The following is a 22,180-nucleotide window of genomic DNA, read 5'->3' on the forward strand; positions in this document are numbered from 1 at the left end:
AGACACCAAGCTTTGGAGTCGGAGACACCAAGCGTTGGAGTCGGAGACACCAAGCGTTGGAGTCGGAGACACCAAGCGTTGGAGTCGGAGACACCAAGCGTTGGAGTCGGAGACACCAAGCGTTGGAGTCGGAGACACCAAGCTTTGGAGTCGGAGACACCAAGCGTTGGAGTCGGAGACACCAAGCTTTGGAGTCGGAGACACCAAGCGTTGGAGTCGGAGACACCAAGCTTTGGAGTCGGAGACACCAAGCGTTGGAGTCGGAGACACCAAGCTTTGGAGTCGGAGACACCAAGCGTTGGAGTCGGAGACACCAAGCGTTGGAGTCGGAGACACCAAGCGTTGGAGTCGGAGACACCAAGCGTTGGAGTCGGAGACACCAAGCGTTGGAGTCGGAGACACCAAGCTTTGGAGTCGGAGACACCAAGCGTTGGAGTCGGAGACACCAAGCTTTGGAGTCGGAGACACCAAGCGTTGGAGTCGGAGACACCAAGCGTTGGAGTCGGAGACACCAAGCTTTGGAGTCAGAGACACCAAGTGTTGGAGTCAGAGACACTAAGTTTTGGAGTCAGAGACACCAAGTGTTGGAGTCAGAGACACCATGTTTTGGAGTCAGAGACCCCAAGTTTTGGAGTCAGAGACACCAAGTGTTGGAGTCAGAGACACCAAGGGTTGGAGTCAGAGACACCAAGCGTTGGAGTCTCCGACACCAACACTTGTTGTCTCCGACACCAAGTGTTGGAGTCAGAGACACCAAGTGTTGGAGTCAGAGACTCCAAGTTTTGGAGTCAGAGACACCAAGTGTTGGAGTCGGAGACACCAAGTGGAAGATTCCTGACTGTAAGATAATTAGAAGTGAGTTAGTTCCAGGAGTACCAAAAGAAGGAAGATGTAATAAAAGTAGCAAACATGTTGAAAGACCACTTTGATGTTTTAGTTCCACTTCCATCCATCCAGAAAGTTCATTTTGGGCTGAAAATATTCAGTCTCATCCATTCCAGACTCCTTGCCCCTTTTTCAACACCAGTGTTTTTGAGCAATTAGTTTCCTGAAGAGCGTCTCTCCAGGATGTGTGAGCAGTTCTACTGACCACCTCACAGTCCTCTACTGACCACCTGCTGCCTCCTCAGAGTCCTCCTCCAAGTCCACCAGAGGAGCGTGACGGTCGGCCTGAGAGCCTTCAGTGAAGAACACCTTCTTGATCACACCACACTTGGGTGCACGGATGGTGTGCTGCACAACATTCAACATCCGTTACAACACACTCTGTCTCTGTGTGTGTGTGTGTGTGTGTGTGTGTGTGTGTGTGGGTGTGTGTGTGTGTGTGTGTGTGTGTGTGTGTGTGTGAGTAAGAGAATGTAAGAGAGTGAATGCCTAGGTGAGTGAGTGAGTGAGTGAGTGAGTGAGTGAGTGAGAGAGAAGGTGAGTTGGTGTGAGAGACAGTGAGTGAGTGAGTTTGAGTGTTTAGAGTGAGTGGGTGATTGAGAGAGATTGAGTGTGTGAGTGAATAAGTCTGAGTGACTGAAGGTGAGAGCGTGAGTGAGAATGTGAAAGAGAGTGACTGAGTGAGTGAGAATGTGAGTGAGTGAATGAGAATATGAGGGTGTGTGAGTGAGTGAAAGAGTGAGTGAAAGAGAGTGAGTGAAAGTATGAGTGAGTGAGTGAGTGCGTGAGTGAGTGAGAATGCAAGTGAGGGAGGGTGTGTGAGTGAGTGAAAGTGAGTGAGTGAGTGAGTGAAAGAGAGTGAGTGAGTGAGTGAAAGAGAGTGACTGAGTGAGTGAGTGAGAATGCGAGTGAATAAGTGAAAGAAAGAGTGAGTGAGTGAGTGAGAATGCGAGTGAGTGAAAGTATGAGTGAGTGAGTGAGTGCGTGAGTGAGTGAGAATGCAAGTGAGGGAGGGTGTGTGAGTGAGTGAAAGTGAGTGAGTGAGTGAGTGAGTGAGTGAAAGAGAGTGAGTGAGTGAGTGAAAGAGAGTGACTGAGTGAGTGAGTGAGAATGCGAGTGAATAAGTGAAAGAAAGAGTGAGTGAGTGAGAATGCGAGTGAGTGAAAGTATGAGTGAGTGAGTGCGTGAGTGAGTGAGAATGCAAGTGAGGGAGGGTGTGTGAGTGAGTGAAAGACTGTGACAGTGAGTGACTGAGAATGCGAGTGAGTGAGTGAATAAGTGAAAGAGAGTGAGTGAGAATACGAGTGATTGAAAGTATGAGTGAGTGAGTGAGTGAGTGAGAATGCAAGTGAGGGAGGGTGTGTGAGTGAGTGAAAGACTGTGACTGAGTGAGTGACTGAGAATGTGAGTGAGTGAGTGAGTGAGTGAGTGAGTGAGTGAGAATACGAGTGATTGAAAGTATGAGTGAGTGAGTATGTGTGAGTGAGTGAGTGAGTGAGAATGCAAGTGAGGGAGGGTGTGTGAGTGAGTGAAAGACTGTGACTGAGTGAGTGACTGAGAATGTGAGTGAATAAGTGAAAGAGTGAGTGAGTGAGTGAGAATACGAGTGATTGAAAGTATGAGTGAGTGAGTGAGTGAGTGAGTGAGAATGCAAGTGAGGGAGGATGTGTGAGAGTGAAAGACTGACTGAGTGAGTGACTGAGAATGTGAGTGAGTGAGTGAATAAGTGAAAGAGAGTGAGTAAGTGAGTGAGTGAGTGATTGAAAGTATGAGTGAGTGAGTGAGAATGCAAGTGAGGGAGGGTGTGTGAGTGAGTGAAAGACTGTGACTGAGTGAGTGACTGAGAATGTGAGTGAGTGAGTGAATAAGTGAAAGAGTGAGTGAGTGAGTGAGAATACGAGTGATTGAAAGTATGAGTGAGTGAGTGAGTGAGTATGAGTGAGTGAGTGAGTGAGGGAGGATGTGTGAGAGTGAAAGACTGACTGAGTGAGTGACTGAGAATGTGACTGAGTGAGTGAATAAGTGAAAGAGAGTGAGTAAGTGAGTGAGTGAGTGAGTGAGTGATTGAAAGTATGAGTGAGTGAGTGAGAATGCAAGTGAGGGAGGGTGTGTGAGTGAGTGAAAGAGTGTGACTGAGTGAGTGACTGAGAATGTGAGTGAGTGAGTGAATAAGTGAAAGAGTGAGTGAGTGAGTGAGAATACGAGTGATTGAAAGTATGAGTGAGTGAGTGAGTGAGTGAGTATGTGTGAGTGAGTGAGTGAGTGAGGATGTGTGAGAGTGAAAGACTGTGACTGAGTGAGTGACTGAGAATGTGAGTGAGTGAGTGAGTGAATAAGTGAAAGAGAGTGAGTAAGTGAGTGAGTGAGTGAGTGAGTGATTGAAAGTATGAGTGAGTATGTGTGAGTGAGTGAGAATGCAAGTGAGGGAGGGTGTGTGAGTGAGTGAAAGAGTGTGACTGAGTGAGTGACTGAGAATGTGAGTGAGTGAGTGAATAAGTGAAAGAGTGAGTGAGTGAGTGAGAATACGAGTGATTGAAAGTATGAGTGAGTGAGTGAGTGAGTGAGTGAGTATGTGTGAGTGAGTGAGTGAGGGAGGATGTGTGAGAGTGAAAGACTGACTGAGTGAGTGACTGAGAATGTGAGTGAGTGAGTGAGTATGTGTGAGTGAGTGAGAATGCAAGTGAGTGAGGGTGTGTGAGTGAGTGATAGAGTGTGACTGAGTGAGTGAGGGTAAGAGGAGGGGTGAGTGGGTGAGTGAGTGAGTGAGTGTTGAAAGAGTGTGAGTGAGTGAGTGAATGAGTGAGTCAAAGCCAGTCCCTCACCTCCATCTTCATGGCAATCATGACCATCAGCGGGTCGCCAACATTCACTCTGTCACCAGCCTTCACCAGCACCTAACACACACAAACAAGTCGTCATCTCTCATATAAATGTCATGCAGTTATTCATCACTTCATAATTGTGACAACATGGCTGCAGTTCCCTCTTTTGATTCTTGAGAGGTCCACACCTGTCAGAGCTGCTAGTAAAATGTGGCGACATCATCTTATGAACTCAGGTCAAAGTTCACAGAGTTTATGGAAGTAATAAAAGTGCAGCTCAGGAGCTTTAAAGTAAGTCAATGATGACTAATTGCTTCTGCTGCCCCCTAGTGGACAAATAATTATCCTTTGTTGTATACGCCAATTAAATCAGCATAAGGCTGCTCGAAGTCCTGAATAATAATAATAATAATAAAAATGATAATAACAATGATAAAAATGATAATAATAATAATAATAATAATAATAACAATATTAAAAATGATAATAATAATAATAATAATAACAAAAATTATAATAATAATAATACAAATAATAATAATAATAATACAAATAATAATAATGATAATAATAATAATAATAAAATGATAATAATAATAATAACAATAATAAAAATTATAATAATAATAATAACAATAATAAAATGATAATAATAATAATAAAAATAATAATAACAATAGTAAAAATTATAATAATGATAATAATAATAATAATAACAATATTAAAAATAATAATAATAATAACAATAATAAAAATGATAATAATAATAATAATAACAATAGTAAAAATGATAATAATGATAATAATAACAATAATAAAAATGATAATAATAATAATAATAATAACAATAATAAAAATGATAATAATGATAATAATAATAATAATAATAATAATAAAAATGATAATAATAATAATAACAATAGTAAAAATGATAATAATAATAACAATAATAAAAATGATAATAATAATAATAATAAAAATGATAATAATAATAATAATAATAAAAATGATAATAATAATAATAACAATAGTAAAAATGATAATAATGATAATAATAACAATAATAAAAATGATAATAATAATAATAATAACAATAATAAAAATGATAATAATAATAATAATAATAACAATAATAAAAATGATAATAATAATAATAATAACAATAGTAAAAATGATAATAATAACAATAATAAAAATTATAATAATAATAATAATAAAAATGATAATAATAATAACAATAATAAAAATGATAATAATAACAATAATAAAAATGATAATAATAATAATAATAACAATAATAAAAATGATAATAATAATGATAATAATAATAATAACAATAATAAAAATGATAATAATAACAATAATAATAATAATGACAATAATAAAAATGATAATAATAATTATAATATTAATAATAATGTTATTGTGACATGACAGCAACACACCTTCTCAATGGTGCCAGTCATCGGTGCCACAGCGCCACCTGCAGCAGCAGAGCCGCTCACACCAGCAAGATACTTTGGAAGTGGAAGAGAAACCTCTGAGCTGCCCTCCTGCAAACACCACAAGTGGAAGAGAACCGTCTCAGTGGCCTAGTGGTTAGAGTGAGTTACCCTGAGATCGGTAGGTTGTGAGTTCAAACCCCGGCCGAGTCATACCAAAGACTATAAAAAATGAGAGCCATTACCTCCCTGCTTTTAAGTGGACCCCGACTTAAACAAGTTGAAAAACCTATTGGGGTGTTGCCATTTAGTGGTCAATTGTACGGAATATGTACTGTACTGTGCAACCTACTAATAAAAGTCTCAATCAATCAACAACCTGATCAACTCTAGGAGAAGGAGATGTGTTGCACTGCATGAGGCAAATGGTGGTTGCACCAGATACTGACTGCTTTTCTTACCCCCCAGACTCCCAATAAAGCAAAACTGCACATTTCACAGTGGCCTTTTATCATGGGCAGCCTAAGGCACAGCTGTGCAATAATCATGCTGTTTAATCAGCATCTTGATATGCCACACCTGTGAGGTGGGATGGATTAACTCCGCAAAGAAGAAATGCTCACTAACACATAAGGGTGTAACGCTACACAAAAATCTCGGTTCGGTACGTACCTCGGTTTGGAGGTCACGGTTCGGTTCATTTTTGGTACAGTAAGAAAACAGCAAAATATACATTTTCTGGTTATGTATTTACCAAATTTGTAAACAATGGCTTTATCCTTTTAACATTGGGAACACTATAATAATTCTGCCCAAAAATAGAAATAGCTGTGTGTGTGATGGATGTGAGCCCCAACTAGGCTGATGAGTGCAACAGCAGGCAGTCATGAATGCTAAGCATAACAATAACATACATATACACACAGGGTCCATTGCCAGGGTTAAGGCAGTCAACATATATAAAATAAAAACTAAATAAAACTTGGTTTCTTAACAAAACCTTTCTACATATAAAGTGCAACATTAAACTGCTTCAAGTTGTTGCTCAGATTAAATAAAATGACAAGACCTTTCTTCTACATACAAAAAGTGCAACATTGAACAGTTTCAAGTCAACTCAGCCTTTTCTTTCCCCCCCCCCAGCCTTTAACCCTGGTGACTTTCACTCAATCTTCATGTTTTTTTGCCAGAAAAATCAGTTTATCCACATTGTCTGCAGAAAGAGCAGACCTGCTTGCAGTTACAATGTCTCCAGCTGTGGAAAATACCCTTTCACTGGGCACGGAGGTAGCAGGTATGGCGAGGTAGTGCCTGGCTAACTTGGCAGTAAGAGGATATATGGGCTCATTGTTCTTCCACCATAAAAGTGGCTCAAAATCTAGTTTTTAATGCAATATGGTCTTAAATCGGCTGCTATAAAAACATTTGTTATTGCTTTAGCCCTGCCTGACTCGCCGAGGAGAGGCTGCTTGAATGCGGTGGGGAGCTGAGTTTGCACCACGCTCGTCTTTCTCTTCGTTGAAGCGATGTTCACTTGGGGGTGGTGCAGCTTCAAATGGGTTAGCATGTTTGACGTGCTGCAAGAAGCATACCCTACCGCTGCTGAACAATGTCGGCAAGCCGCTTTCGCTTTGTCCACCTCTCGTCCTCCATTGTTGTATCGCACCGCGAAGCCGAAGTGTTCCAAAACGGGAAATCTTAACGAGGCGGGAGGGTTTCCAGCCCGGTCGTTGCTAGCATGCCGTGTGTTATTTAATAATACCACCTTAACATTTGACAACCAAACAATTACACAAGGCGAATCAGTAAAGAATCTGGGTATTATCTTCCACCCAACTCTCTCCTTTGAATCACACATTAAGAGTGTTACTAAAACGGCCTTCTTTCATCTCCGTAATATCGCTAAAATTCGTTCTATTTTATCCACTAGCGACGCTGAGATCATTATTCATGCGTTCGTTACGTCTAGTCTCGACTACTGCATACCTGCCAACTTTTGAAATCAGAAAAACCTAGTAGCCAGGGTCCAGGGGCCGCAGGCCCCGGTAGGTCCAGGACAAAGTCCTGGTGGGGGGTTCAGCCTTCGCCCCCCGACGCAAAATGATTATTAGCATTCAGACAGGTTAAAATGTTGCTAAAACCATCACTTTTCTATCAGTCACAGTGACTTTTCAAAACAAAAATATTACAGCAAAAATCATATGGGTTGATTGACATGTTTATTCTGTAAGCTAACTTCAATAGTTTGAAATTATTTTGACAGTTAATGCCAGTTATCCTGTCAACCTTTCACAAGACTTCAATTTGTTAATTGAAAGTATAAACAGTATAAACACTTTTTAAAGTAAACAAATGGTAAAACAGTACTAAACAATTCCATTGGTGTCATTATTAACTTTCTGTCCAAGCTTGTATAATCTACTGCCTTGTTCAATTGTAAAAAATATTCTGTGCCTAAAATTCACATTTCTATCACAATTATCATACTGTAAACATGGTAAGCTAACTTCATTAAAATTAATAGTCCTGTCAATAGCATGGAATTACAATTCAAATGTAGTTTTTTTGTAAGCCTTTCAAAAGAATTCAAAATATGAAAAATTAATGAAAATTCATTTAAGCCATCAGACACTTGAAAAGTGGCACATCACATCTCTAATGTAATCATTTGAACTTTTCAACAGAAATAGCACTGCAAAAATATTAAGGACATACTTCTGTATTTTGGTAGTTATGCTGTCAACATTTAACAAGATTTCTTCAACTTGGACTTGAAAGCATAAATAGTATAAACACTTTTAACAGTATAACAGTACTAAACAATTCCAATAGATAACATTGGTGTCATTACCTTTTTGTGGCTAAAATCTAAATTTAGCAACGGCATTAGACTTGTGTTTTTTTGTCCCTTTTACATCACTAATTCCTCCGTGTCCGATCGAAAAATCTTGTCTGCACAAAGTGCAATTCGCGTAGTTTTCACCCTTTTTGGAACGGATAATTATTCCCGGATAGGCTTTTGAATATTCTTCACGGAATGACTGCAGTTTTCTTTTCGGTTTGAGAATCGTTTGCGATTTTTCTCCGGCTGATTCCATGATCGTTCGCTCGTTTGGAAACAATGGCAACAGGTGCCTCGTGCTTGGCAGCGGTGCTATAAATAGCCTCACGCATGGCATTCGGAATGGCTCGATAGGAAGTTACGGGAAGCAGTGTCGATTGTCATTGTTACGCGATTTCGTGAATAAAACTTTTTTTTAAATATTTTTTTTTAATGAATGAAAAAACGTATTTTTTATCACTGTAACCGTAACCCGGAATAGGTTGATGAAAACCGTACTAATTACGGGAAAACCGGAGTAGTTGGCAGGTATGCTACTTAATATGTCCGTGTGGAAACTCGTTCGGTGCACCTACGTTCCGAACCGAACCCCCAGTACCGAAACGGTTCAATACAAATACACGTACCAATACAACCTTACTAACACAGCTTTGTGAATAATCTTGGAGACGAATAGGTTTTTTGTGTCTATAGTAAAAGTTTTAGATCTTTGAGTTCAACTCGTGAAAAATGGGAGCACAAACAGCGTTGCGTTTATATTTTCGTTCAGTATAAATGAAAACAAATGATGTGGTGTTTAAGGTCATAAAAAGTATATTTCTCATGTAGGTTAGAATAGAGCATGTTTTCCCGAATGACCAAAGAAATTTACAGCACTAACCGTGGAGAAAAGATGAATTGTGTTATCCAAGATCACCAGTTTGGGTCGAGACTTTGCACCGTTTACGGAACAGTGCAGAAAAGAAGCTCCGCCCTCCATCTCCACCTCCCCTGTCACGTGGAACACCTCCTGGTCCAGCTGAACGCACAAAGAAAATGACTTTCAAATAAAAAAAAAGAATGTAAACTTAATTCACTGTTAAGGTTTAGGCTCACCTGCATTGTGTAGCTTCCATCTTTGTTGTACGTGACAAATACATCCACCTCTTAAAAAGAAAGAGAAACATTTTACAGATTTGACGAAAGGGAAGAAAGAGCAGAGGACGGGAAGATGAGGTAATCAGCGACTTTAACATGAACAGGAAGTTCATTAACAAGCGAGACCTTAGTTTAATTATCCAAAGAGTCATTATAAGTTTCCACTCTGCTATTAAACAGTTCAAATAATGTCAAACACGCAAGAATTTAACAAACCCCGTTTCCATACGAGTTGGGAAATTGTGTTAGATGTAAATATAAACGGAATACAATGATTTGCAAATCATTTTCAACCCATATTCAGTTGAATATGCTACAAAGACAACATATTTGATGTTCAAACTGATAAACTTATTTTTTTTTTGCAAATAATCATTAACTTTAGAATTTGATGCCAGCAACACGTGACAAAGAAGTTGGGAAAGGTGGCAATAAATACTAACAAAGTTGAGGAATGCTCATCAAACACTTATTTGGAACACCCCACAGGTGTGCAGGCTAATTGGGAACAGGTGGGTGCCATGATTGGGTATAAAAACAGCTTCCCAAAAAAATGCTCAGTCTTTCACAGGAAAGGATGGTGCGAGGTACACCCCTTTGTCCACAACTGCGTGAGCAAATAGTCAAACAGTTTAAGAACAACGTTTCTCAAAGTGCAATTGCAAGAAATTTAGGGATTTCAACATCTACGGTCCATAATATCATCAAAAGGTTCAGAGAATCTGGAGAAATCACTCCACGTAAGCGGCATGGCCGGAAACCAACATTGAATGACCGTGACCTTCGACGGCACTGTATCAAAAACCGACATCAATCTCTAAAGGATATCACCACATGGGCTCAGGAACACTTCAGAAAACCACTGTCACTAAATACATTTGTTCGCTACATCTGTAAGTGCAAGTTAAAGCTCTACTATGCAAGCGAAAGCCATTTATCAACAATATCCAGAAACGCCGCCGGCTTCTCTGGGCCCGAGATCATCTAAGATGGACTCATGCAAAGTGGAAAAGTGTTCTGTGGTCTGACGAGTCCACATTTCAAATTGTTTTTGGAAATATTCGACATCGTGTCATCCGGACCAAAGGGGAAGCGAACCATCCAGACTGTTATCGACGCAAAGTTCAAAAGCCAGCATGTGTGATGGTATGGGGGTGCATTAGTGCCCAAGGCATGGGTAACTTACACATCTGTGAAGGCACCATTAATGCTGAAAGGTAAATACAGGTTTTGGAACAACATATGCTGCCATCTTTTTCATGGACGCCCCTGCTTATTTCAGCAAGACAATGCCAAGCCACATTCAGCACGTGTTACAACAGCGTGGCTTTTCGTAAAAAAAGAGTGCGGGTACTTTCCTGGCCCACCTGCAGTCCAGGCCTGTCTCCCATCGAAAATGTGTGGCGCATTATGAAGCGTATAATACGACAGCGGAGACCCCGGACTGTTGAACGACTGAAGCTCTACATAAAACAAGAATGGGAAAAAATTCCACTTTCAAAGCTTCAACAATTAGTTTCCTCAGTTCCCAATCGTTAATTGAGTGTTGTTAGAAGAAAAGGTGATGTAACACAGTGGTGAACATGCCCTTTCCCAACTACTTTGGCATGTGTTGCAGCCATGAAATTCTAAGTTAATTATTATTTGCAAAAAAAAATTAAAGTTTTATGAGTTTGAACATCAAATATCTTGTCTTTGTAGTGCATTCAATTGAATATGGGTTGAAAAGGATTTGCAAATCATTGTATTCCGTTTATATTTACATCTAACACAATTTCCCAACTCATATGGAAATGGGGTTTGTAGTTATGTGACGTCATATGTCACCAAACCTGCCCAATTAAGTACTTACTTTATGCACATGTTCTTCACTGCACAACATTTGGTCCTATGCAGAGGTGGGTAGTAATGCGCTACATTTACTCCGTTACATCTACTTGAGTAACTTTTGGGATAAATTGTACTTCTAAGAGTAGTTTTAATGCAACATACTTTTACTTTTACTTGAGTATATTTATAGAGAAGAAACGCTACTTTTACTCCGCTACTTTTATCTACATTCAGCTCGCTACTCGCTACTAATTTTTATCGATCTGTTAATGCACGCTTTGTTTGTTTTGGTCTGTCAGACAGACCTTCAAAGTGCCTGCGTTTCAACAAATACAGTCACTGGTGACGTTCACTCCGTTCCACCAATCAGATGCAGTCACTGGTGACGTTGGACCAATCAAACAGAGCCAGGGGTCACATGACCTGACTTAAACAAGTTGAAAAACTTATTGGGGTGTTACCATTTAGTGGTCAATTGTACGGAATATGTACTGTACTGTGCAATCTACTAATAAAAGTTCCAATCAATCAATCAAAAGTGTGAAGGAAAAAAGACAATTTTTTATTTCAACGTACACCCCATCAAAAGCCTAAAGACTGACTGCACAGTTCCTGTCTTCACAATAAAAGTGCCGCTCCATCGCGCCTGCGCTTTCAAAATAAGAGTCTCCGAAAGCCTGCGCAAACAAGCTAGCAAGCTACGGAGTTTGCCGCCAATGTATTTCTTGTAAAGTGTATAAAAACGAATATGGAAGCTGGACATATAAGATGCCAAAAACCCACCACTTTCATGTGGTATTAGACAGAAAGGAGGAACTTTTTTTCTCCTCCATTTGAAAACGTGGACGTTATCATCACTACTGTCTGATTCCAATCAATGCAAGTCATCAGAATCAGGTAATACACCAACTTATATTCTTGTCTTCATGAAAGAAAGGAATCTATATGTGTTAAACATGCATGTATATTCATTAAACACCTTTAACATGTAAACAAAAACGGCAAAATAAATAAATATAAATTATATACTGTATATATCAATGTATGTATATATATATATATATATATATATACATATATATATGTGTGTGTATATATATGTATATATGTGTGTGTGTGTATGTATGTATGTATGTATGTATATATATATATATATATATATATATATATATATATATATATGATGTGTGTGTGTATGTTACTCATCAGTTACTCAGTACTTGAGTAGTTTTTTTACAACATACTTTTTACTTTTACTCAAGTAAATATTTGGGTGACTACTCCTTACTTTTACTTGAGTAATAAATCTCTAAAGTAACAGTACTCTTACTTGAGTACAATTTCTGGCTACTCTACCCACCTCTGGTCCTATGACATAAATACTAATACAACACAAAAATACGCTTAAAATGCTGTAGCAAAGTTTAGTTATTTTATTGGTGTGAACCAGAGTACCAAACCACTAGTGTGAAGTGTGAAAGCAGCCTTACTCTTGTCTCCCAGTTGCAGCGTCAAGCTCCTGTGGAAATGTGTGTTCAGCCTCCAGCCACTACTGGAGCCAAATGGAGAGAAAGGATCTGGAGGCAAACACACAATTCGTTTGGATTCGTTCAACGTTTGTCAAGAGTTCAAATCATTTATCAGTAATACAGATACCTGTGGATGTCTGTGTGAAGTTCTGAGTGTGCCTTCTCTCCTCGAGTAACAGCCCCAGGGCGGCCTGACAGACTGTTGCCCCAGAGGGAGCTCTCGGTGCGGGGAAGAGATCTGCGTAGTGTTGAGGGATGAAGCTGGTGGTCACGTTTCCCGCCTCAAACTCTGGGTGACCCGAGAGACTCAACAAGAAATCGATGTTGGTGCTCAGCCCCACAATCTGAGAGCAGCGGAGTGAACACCAAGAAAGTCATGTTTGATAATTGTAGCCTTTTTAACTTGTTAATAGGGATGCAACGATTATAGATTTTGACTGTGCGATTACTGTATGAGCAATAATAACAATTTCACCATTATCAGGATTATCATGCATTGATTATGTTCACAGATGTTCTCATTCATCCAGGTCGTTGTATTCTTAGGGCATTCAATCGACCCCAACTGGACTGTTCAGTTTGTCTTAGAAGATGCTTTGCCTCTCATCCAAGTAGGCTTCACCAGTTCATGCTCATACAGTCGTGGTCAAAAGTTTACATACACTTGTAAAGAACATAATGTCATGGCTGTCTTGAGTTTCCAATACTTTATTTTTTGTGATAGAGTGATTGGAGCACATACTTGTTGGTCACAAAAAACATTCATGAAGTTTGGTTCTTTTATGAACTGAAAATGTGAGCTGGGTCAAAAGTATACATACAGCAATGTTAATATTTGCTTACATGTCCCTTGGCAAGTTTACCTGCAATAAGGCGCTTTTGGTAGCCATCCACAAGCTTCTGCTTGAATTTTTGACCACTCCTCTTGACAAAATTGGTTCAGCTAAATTTGTTGGTTTTCTGACATGGACTTGTTTCTTCAGCATTGTCCACAGAACTTTCCTCCAGGTCTTATCTTTGTCCATGTGATGTCAAAAGAAACAAAAATGGAGCTGTTTGGCCACAATACCCAGCAATATGTTTGGAGGAGAAAAGGTGAGGCCTTTAATCCCAGGAACACCATTGCCTACCGTCAAGCATGGTGGTGGTAGTATTATGCTCTGGGCCTGTTTTGCTGCCAATGGAACTGGTGCTTTACAGAGAGTAAATGGGTGAATGAAAAAGGAGGATTACCTCCAAATTCTTCAGGACAAGCTAAAATCATCAGCCCGGAGGTTGGGTCTTGGGCGCAGTTGGGTGTTCCAAAAGGACATTGACCCCAAACACACGTCAAAAGTGGTAAAGGAATGGCTAAATCAGGCTAGAATGAAGGTTTTAGAATGGCCTTCCCAAAGTCCTGACTTAAACGTGTGGACAATGCTGAAGAAACAAGTCCATGTCAGAAAACCAACACATTTAGCTGAACTGCACCAATTTTGTCAAGAGGAGTGGTCAATCCATCAAAAACAAGGTTTTCCAAAATAACAGAACAACTTCAACTCCAGTTATGGAAAAAAGTGTCAACATGGCACTGCCATATTTATTATTGAAGTCACAAAGTGCATTATTTTTTTTAACATGCCTTAAAACAGCTTGGAATGTTTGACCGCTCCTCTTTACAAAATTGGTGCAGTTCAGCTAAATGTGTTGCTTTTCTGACATGGACTTGTTTCTTCAGCATTGTCCACACGTTTAAGTCAGGACTTTGGGAAGGCCATTCTAAAACCTTCATTCTAGCCTGATTTAGCCATTCCTTTACCACTTTTGACGTGTGTTTGAGGTCAATGTCCTTTTGGAACACCCAACTGCGCCCAAGACCCAATCTCCGGGCTGATGATTTTAGCTTGTCCTGAAGAATTTGGAGGTAATCCTCCTTTTTCATTGTCCCATTTACTCTCTGTAAAGCACCAGTTCCATTGGCAGCAAAACAGGCCCAGAGCATAATACTATCACCACCATGCTTGACGGTAGGTGTGGTGTTCCTGGGATTAAAGGCCTCACCTTTTCTCCTCCAAACATATTGCTGGGTATTGTGGCCAAACAGCTCCGTTTTTGTTTCATCTGACCACAGAACTTTCCTCCGGAAGGTCTTATATTTGTCCATGTGATGTCAGATGAAACACAAATTGAGCTGTGTGGACAATGCTGAAGAAACAAGTCCATGTCAGAAAACCAACACATTTAGCTGAACTGCACCAATTTTGTCAAGAGGAGTGGTCAACAATTCAAGCAGAAGCTTGTGGATGGCTACCAAAAGCGCCTTATTGCAGGTAAACTTGCCAAGGGACATGTAAGCAAATATTAACATTGCTGTATGTATACTTTTGACTTGTGCTCACATTTTCAGTAGACCCATAATAAATTCATAAAAGAAGCAAACTTCATGAATGTTTTTTGTGACCAACAAGTATGTGCTCCAATCACTACATCACAAAAAAATAAGAGTTGTAGAAATGATTGGAAACTCAAGACAGCCATGACATGATGTTCTTTACAAGTGTATGTAAACTTTTGACCACGACTGTAGACTTAGATTGGTCAGATCGAGTCCAGAAGCTGGTGCCAAAACCCAACTATTTATCCTTGAACAGCTTCAGATGATGTGATTAGTACCGTATTTTTCGGACTATAAGTCGCAGTTTTTTTTTATAGTTTGGCCGGGGGTGCGACTTATACTCAGGAGCGACTTATGTGTGAAATTATTAACACATGAGTGTAAAATATCAAATAATATTATTTATCTTATTCACGTAAGAGACGAGACGTATAAGATTTCATGGGATTTAGCGATTAGGAGTGACAGATTGTTTGGTAAACGTATAGCATGTTCTATATGTTATAGTTATTTGAATGACTCTTACCATAATATGTTACGTTAACATACCAGTTGGTTATTTATGCCTCATATAACGTACACTTATTCAGCCTGTTGTTCACTATTCTTTATTTATTTTAAATTGCCTTTCAAATGTCTATTCTTGGGGTTGGCTTTTATCAAATACATTTCCCCAAAAAATGCGACTTATACTCCAGTGCAGGGGTGCTCACACTTTTTCTGCAGGCGAGCTACTTTTCAATTGATCAAGTCGTGGGGATCTACCTCATTCATATATATAATTTATATTTACTTATTTATGAAACATATGTTTTTGTTAACAAGTTAAAGGTGTTTAATGATAATGCAAGCATGTTTAACACATATAGTTAATATTGTTAATAAATTAAAGGTGTTTAATGATAATACAAGTATGTTTAATACATATAGTTAATATTGTTAACAAGTTAAAGGTGTTTAATGATAATACAAGCATGTTTAACACATATAGTTAATATTGTTAATAAGTTAAAGGTGTTTAATGATAATACAAGAATGTTTAACACATAGTTAATATTGTTAACAAGTTAAAGGTGTTTAAAGATAATACAAGCATGTTTAACACTTACAGTTAATATTGGTAATAAGTTAAAGGTGTTTAAAGATAATACAAGCATGTTTAACACATATACCGGTAGTTAATATTGTTAATAAGTTAAAAGTGTTTAGAGATAATACAAGCATGTTTAACACATATAGATTCCTTTCTTTCATGAAGACAAGAATATAAGTTGGTGTATAACCTGATTCTGATGACTTGCATTGATAGGAATCAGACAGTGGTGCTGATAAGGTCCGCATTTTCGAATGGAGGAGAAAAAAAGTCCTCCTTTCTGTCCAATACCACATGAAAGTGGTTGGTTTTTGGCATCTTATTTATCCAGCTTCCGTACTCCTTTGTATACACTTTACAAGAAATACATTGTTGGCAAACTCCGTAGCTTGCTAGCTTGTGCACGCCAGCTTTCTGAGACTCTTATTTTGGTAGCGCAGGCAGGATGAAGCAGCGCTTTTATTGTGCAACTGTGCAGTCGGTCTTTGGAGTTTTGACGACAGGTACGGCGCCAGAGTCTGTTGAAATAAAGTGTTTCTCGCCTTCCTGTCTGTAATTTTAATGAGCTGGCAGCAGCCAGCGTCATCTCAGAAGACCCTCGGGTGCCGTGAATGTCAATCAAGTGACGAAAGTGACGTCATAGTGAAGATTTATGATCGCTAATTTTTAGGACTATTTTTTTAATGCCTGGCTGGTGATCGACTGACACACCCTCCGAGATCGACCGGTAGCTCGAGATCGACGTAATGAGCACCCCTGCTCCAGTGCGACTTATATATTTTTTTCCTTCTTTATTGTGCATTTTCGGCAGGTGCGACTTATACTGCGAAAAATACGGTATCTTCATCTACATCTTCAAGGCTTACATTGTACTGCCTCAAGCAGTAGCGCAGCTTCTTTAAGGCAGCAGCGCGGTCTTCCCCCCACACCACAAGCTTGGCTATCATTGGGTCATAATGAGCAGACACCTCGTCCCCTGGAATAGCACACACATACGCTGATTACAATACAACACAATCAATACATACATGCATCAAGTAGTAAGCAATTTGTAACATATTGATAGATAACATGTAGATTATACTGTGTTATTGTTTTTTGTCTTTGACCATGAACAATCAGAGGAGTAATTAACCAACCCGAATTAGGGTTCCAAAACGTTTTGTTTGAATACCTTTTGCAGCCAGATCTGAACACTACCTTCTCTGACTCCAGTCTCTATGCGTGTGTGCTGGTCTGGCGCAGGTGTGGAGAGATGTAGCAGAGGCCCCGCTCCCGGGAGAAAATCATTGTTTGGATCCTCTGCGTAAATACGGGCCTCAAAAGAGTGACCGCCTAAGATGATGTCATTCTGAAGGAGAGGTAGGCGCTCCCCTGCTGCCACCTGGAAAACAGCGGGCCACATTTGAGTCCCACTCCTTTCTTTAAAGAGCGGAGAACCTGACAACAAAGCTCTCACCCTGAGCTGCCACTCCACCAAGTCCGTGCCAGTTATCATCTCAGAGACAGGATGTTCCACCTGCAGCCTGGTGTTCATCTCCATGAAGTAGAAGTTATGCTGGGCGTCCATGATGAACTCGACTGTACCTACACAGTGAGTAAATCACACAAGTGTTAGGTATTGTTTTGTACGTACTGAGGGTAATGTGTGCGCGGGCCAGGAAATCTCACCTGCTCCTACATAGTTGACAGCCTTGGCTGCTTTCACGGCCGCTTCTCCAAGTTTCTTCCTCACCTCAGTACTGATGCCGGGCTAAATAATAAATAATGTGTGCAATGTTTACTTTCTCAAAACACATCAATGCATCAATCGATCGGCCACTGATCATGAAGAGTCTGCGATCGCCATACTTGCCAACCTTGAGACCTCCAATTTCGGGAGGTGGGTGCGGGGGGCGTGGTTGGGGCGGGGGCGTGGTTGGGGGCGTGGTTAAGAGGGGAGGAGTATATTTACAGCTAGAATTCACCAAGTCAAGTATTTCATATATATATATATATATTAGAGATGCGCGGTTTGCGGGCACAACCGCGGAGTCCGCGGATTATCCGCGGATCGGGCGGATGAAATTAAAAAAAATTAGATTTTATCCGCGGGTCGGGTCGGGTGGTTGAAATAAAAAAAAATTAGATTTTAAATAGATTCAGGCGGGTGGCAGTTAAACCAATTCGGAAATATATATATATAGTTAAATGTTGTTACCCACATACGAAAAACGAGCAGGCACCTGCTGCATATGCCACAACAGAAGAAGAAAAAAAAAAGAGATGGACACTTTTACGGAGCGGAGAAGGGACGCCTCGCCGGGGTCCGGGACCGAGGCCCCTTCCCCTGAGAGGGCCCCACCGGGAGCCGTAGCTGAGGCGATCCGCGAGAAGGGCCCGACGCACGTCCAGGGTCACCACCGCGCCCACCGCACCGACACCCCGCCTCGTCCGCCTTCGCCGCGGCCGGCGTCACGCGCAGCAGGTAAGCAGCTTACCTGCCCGCCACCCCCGTGGCCGGGGGCTCGTAACAGGGGTCACTCCGCGCGCAGTGCGCCCGCGCAGCTTACCTGCCCGCCACCCCTGTTGCCGGGGGCGCGTAACAGGGGTCACTCCGCGCGCAGTGCGCTCACGAAAGGGGTGGGGCTCACCCTGGTTGATATAGACAGCAGGACGGTGGCCATGGAAGTCGGAACCCGCTAAGGAGTGTGTAACAACCCACCTGCCGAATCAACTAGCCCTGAAAATGGATGGCGCTGGAGCGTCGGGCCCATACCCGGCCGTCGCCGGCAGCGAGACGCGCTTGTAGGTGCGCTCAGCGCGGCTCCCATATGATTGCGCACTGGTGTGCGTCTGGGTCGTGACAGCGTGGCACGCGAATGTCTGTGCTGCATTGGATCAGTCTCCTTTCTTTAACAGGCAAAAGCTTTATAACCTCACTAATGCCTTGCATCGTCTATATTAGATATATAACAACGGGCGGGTGCGGGCGGGTGCGGGCGGGTGCGGTTCTGATCAAATGTTACATCGGGTGGATGGCGGATGGTTGACGACTTTCTGATGCGGTTGCGGATGAAATAATTGCCTATCCGCGCATCTCTAATATATATATATCTCCCCGCGACCCCGAAGGGAATAAGCGGTAGAAAATGGATGGATGGATGGATGGATATATATATATAATATATATATAAATAAAAGAAATACTTGAATTTCAGTGTTTATTTATTTACACATATACACACACATAACACTCATCTACTCATTGTTGAGTTAAAAGTTGAATTGTCCATCCTCGTTCTATTCTCTGTCACTATCTTTCTAACCATGCGCTCTGATGATGCATTGCTGTGTGGCACGCACAAAAGTGCTTTCATCAAATGCACTAGATGGCAGTATTGTCCTGTTTAAGAGTGTCACAACATTGCTGTTTACGGCAGACGGACTGCTTTACTGTAGACGTTCTTTATATTGTGGGAAAGCGGACTCAGGTCCGCATGGAGCTGGAGGGGGCGTGGCCTCCAGCTCCGCCTGAATTTCGGGAGATTTTCGGGAGAAAATTTGTCCCGGGAGGTTTTCGGGAGAGGCGCTGAATTTCGGGAGTCTCCCGGAAAATCCGGGAGGGTTGGCAAGTATGGCGATCGCCAATGCCCATTAATGTCTTTTAATGCCGGTCACAAACGCTGATCCCCTCTGGCTGACACTGTATCACAGTTGACAAGCCATCAGCTAATTAAGTTTGTAGTCTCTCCCCTAAATTAATAATTATCCCTTCAATTGTGGCAAATTAACTGATTTAATTGTTAGTATCTTAACTATCATTATCAAGGACGAGGCTAAACATGTTATAGCTAAGCTTGCCGCTCCAAACAACTCATTTGGAGGACGTATGAAGAAAAGGCAACGCCTCCATGGTTTGATTTCACATTTTTGGGACTTGTGTAGAACCCAAACACACAAAAATATGTACTAATAGGTACGAAAATTTAGTTTTGCATAATAGGGCCCCTTTAAAAAGGTAATAGATAATAGTTTTTGCTATACCTATAGTTTAGTTATTGTGCATAAATGTCTCTGCCAATATATATATATAAAAAAAAAGTGTGTTGTTGTACTATGCAGGTTTGAAATAAATACTTAAATTAAAAAAAAAAAAGAAATTGTGTACTACTGACTTTGTTTTGTGTCAACCATTGTAGAGTATGTTATACAAGAGACAAAGGAAGTACTGTATTTTTCGGAGTATAAGTCGCTCCGGAGTATAAGTCGCACCGGCCGAAAATGCATAATAAAGAAATAAAACTCAAACTGCTGCAGGCAGCTGCGTTCTATCTTATTTTAACATCCTGTGGCACTCTTCTGGGATCACGGCGGACGAAACTGCTCATGCTCAGGGTGTTTGTGGAGATTCGGGGTTTTGCACAAATGTGATGCACCATGTTAGATGTCCTGGTTTTGTGACTGTCGTAGACATAAACAGCGTCGCAGCTCTTGCAAATCACGTAGCCAGCATTACTATCATCCTGATTTACAACCTCATAAAAACGAGTCCACGCTGAACTTTTCTGGCCTTTTTTTCCCCTGGTCTTTAGTATTCCCTTTTTTAGTTTGTCGCGTACCACGTTTACTGCCGGCGTTGCCATCTCTTTTTTTTTTCTTCTTCTGTTGTGGCATGCTGCAGGTGCCTGCTCGTTTTTCGTATGTGGGTAACAACATTAAACTATGTATATATATTTCCGAATTGGTTTAACTGCCACCCGCCTGAATCTATTTAAAATCTAATTTTTTTTTATTTCAACCGCCTGACACGACCCGCGGATAAAATCTTTTTTTTTTTTATTTCAACCGCCCGACCCGCGGATAAACCGCGGACTCCGCGGTTGTGTCCGCAAACCGCGCATCTCTACTGCCTGCTGTTGCACTCATCAGCCTAGTGGTGGCTCACATCCATCACACACACAGCTTTTTCTATTTTTGGCCAGAATTATTATAATGTTCCCAATGTTAAAAGGAAAGCCAATGTTTACAAATTTAGTAAATAAATAACCAGAAAATGTATATTTTGTTGTTTTCTTACTGTACCGAAAATTGACCGAACCGTGACCTCTAAACCGAGGTACGTACCGAACCGAGATTTGTGTGTACCGTTACACCCTTACCAAACAGTCATTTTCCCCCACAGCATGTGTGACCAAGTTGATTGATGAAGATAAGCACTCACTCCTGGTGCTTCCTCTATGATCTTCTGATGTCTCCTCTGGACGCTGCAGTCCCTCTCAAAGAGGTATACAGCGTTGCCATGCATGTCCCCAAACACCTGAACCTCCACATGTCTGCACAGACACACAAAAGCATTCAAGTTCAATGTTGCACACACACACACAACATAGATTTGCGACATAGTTCGGATATGCGGAAAGCGTTACCTGGGATCCTCGACGAACTTCTCAATCAGCATGACATCGTCGTTGAATGATTTTCTGGCCTCTCGTCTTGCAGATTCCAGCTGCTCCAAGAAGTCCGCGTCGGTCCGTGCAATGCGCATGCCCTAAACACAGAAGTTGATGGTCTCTTTCAATGTGTTCAGTGCGTTACAAGGCTTCAGGGACTTTGTTTATATAATAGTTGCTTTTCACTTGCTTGTATCGATGGCACTGCTGTGTCAGCAAGCGGCTTTAGCATAAGAATGCAGCAATATCAATAGAAAACCCAATGAAATGATTCAAAGGAGAAGAAGCTGTTATCACCTTGCCTCCTCCTCCACGGACCGCCTTGATCATCACAGGGTAGCCAATTTTTATAGCCTCTGCTTGCAGTCTCTCATTTGACTGGTCATCTCCATGGTAACCTCCAATGATCGGCACCCCTGCAGCTGACATGATGTGTTTTGATGTGCTAAAAGAAAAATAAAGGTAAATGCTGCAATTATCAATAGGCTCGGTCTATTAAGCCGGTGTTTTTCAACCACCGGGCCGTGGCACACTAGTGTGCCGTGAGATACAGTCTGGTGTGCCGTGGGAGATTATGTCTTTTCACCTAATTGGGTTAAAAATACTTTTTGCAAACCATTAATTATAGTCCGCAAATAATGTGCCGTTGTTGAGTGTCTGTCTGTACCGTCTAGATCAGGGGTCGGCAACCCGCGGCTCCGGAGCCGCATGCGGCTCTTTGATCACTCTGATGCGGCTCAGCAGCTTACTTGCTGAACCCCCCAATTTTCCCGTGAGACTTCCGGATTTCAGTG

General features: G+C 41.0%; 1 protein-coding gene across 2 annotated transcripts in view; it reads right to left on the reverse strand.

Annotated features, from left to right (window-relative positions):
- Window positions 1-536: 536 nt before the first annotated feature.
- mccc1 (methylcrotonyl-CoA carboxylase subunit) overlaps window positions 537-22,180 on the reverse strand; it is a 31,982-nt gene continuing 10,338 nt past the window's right edge. For both annotated transcript variants that reach the window (XM_061976336.2, XM_061976338.2), the window contains 14 exons: window positions 21,684-21,831; window positions 21,363-21,484; window positions 21,158-21,269; window positions 17,626-17,707; window positions 17,414-17,541; window positions 17,155-17,338; window positions 16,821-16,930; window positions 12,615-12,831; window positions 12,449-12,535; window positions 9,087-9,136; window positions 8,872-9,009; window positions 5,153-5,260; window positions 3,708-3,779; window positions 537-1,233 (listed from right to left, as the gene is read on the reverse strand). In XM_061976336.2, coding sequence (XP_061832320.2) covers window positions 1,105-1,233; window positions 3,708-3,779; window positions 5,153-5,260; window positions 8,872-9,009; window positions 9,087-9,136; window positions 12,449-12,535; window positions 12,615-12,831; window positions 16,821-16,930; window positions 17,155-17,338; window positions 17,414-17,541; window positions 17,626-17,707; window positions 21,158-21,269; window positions 21,363-21,484; window positions 21,684-21,831 — 1,687 coding nt within the window. In that variant the 3' untranslated portion in view covers window positions 537-1,104. The remainder of the gene's footprint in view (window positions 1,234-3,707; window positions 3,780-5,152; window positions 5,261-8,871; window positions 9,010-9,086; window positions 9,137-12,448; window positions 12,536-12,614; window positions 12,832-16,820; window positions 16,931-17,154; window positions 17,339-17,413; window positions 17,542-17,625; window positions 17,708-21,157; window positions 21,270-21,362; window positions 21,485-21,683; window positions 21,832-22,180) is intronic.

The sequence above is a fragment of the Nerophis lumbriciformis genome, linkage group LG14, assembly GCF_033978685.3.
Source record: "Nerophis lumbriciformis linkage group LG14, RoL_Nlum_v2.1, whole genome shotgun sequence".
NCBI classification, from domain to species: domain Eukaryota; kingdom Metazoa; phylum Chordata; class Actinopteri; order Syngnathiformes; family Syngnathidae; genus Nerophis; species Nerophis lumbriciformis.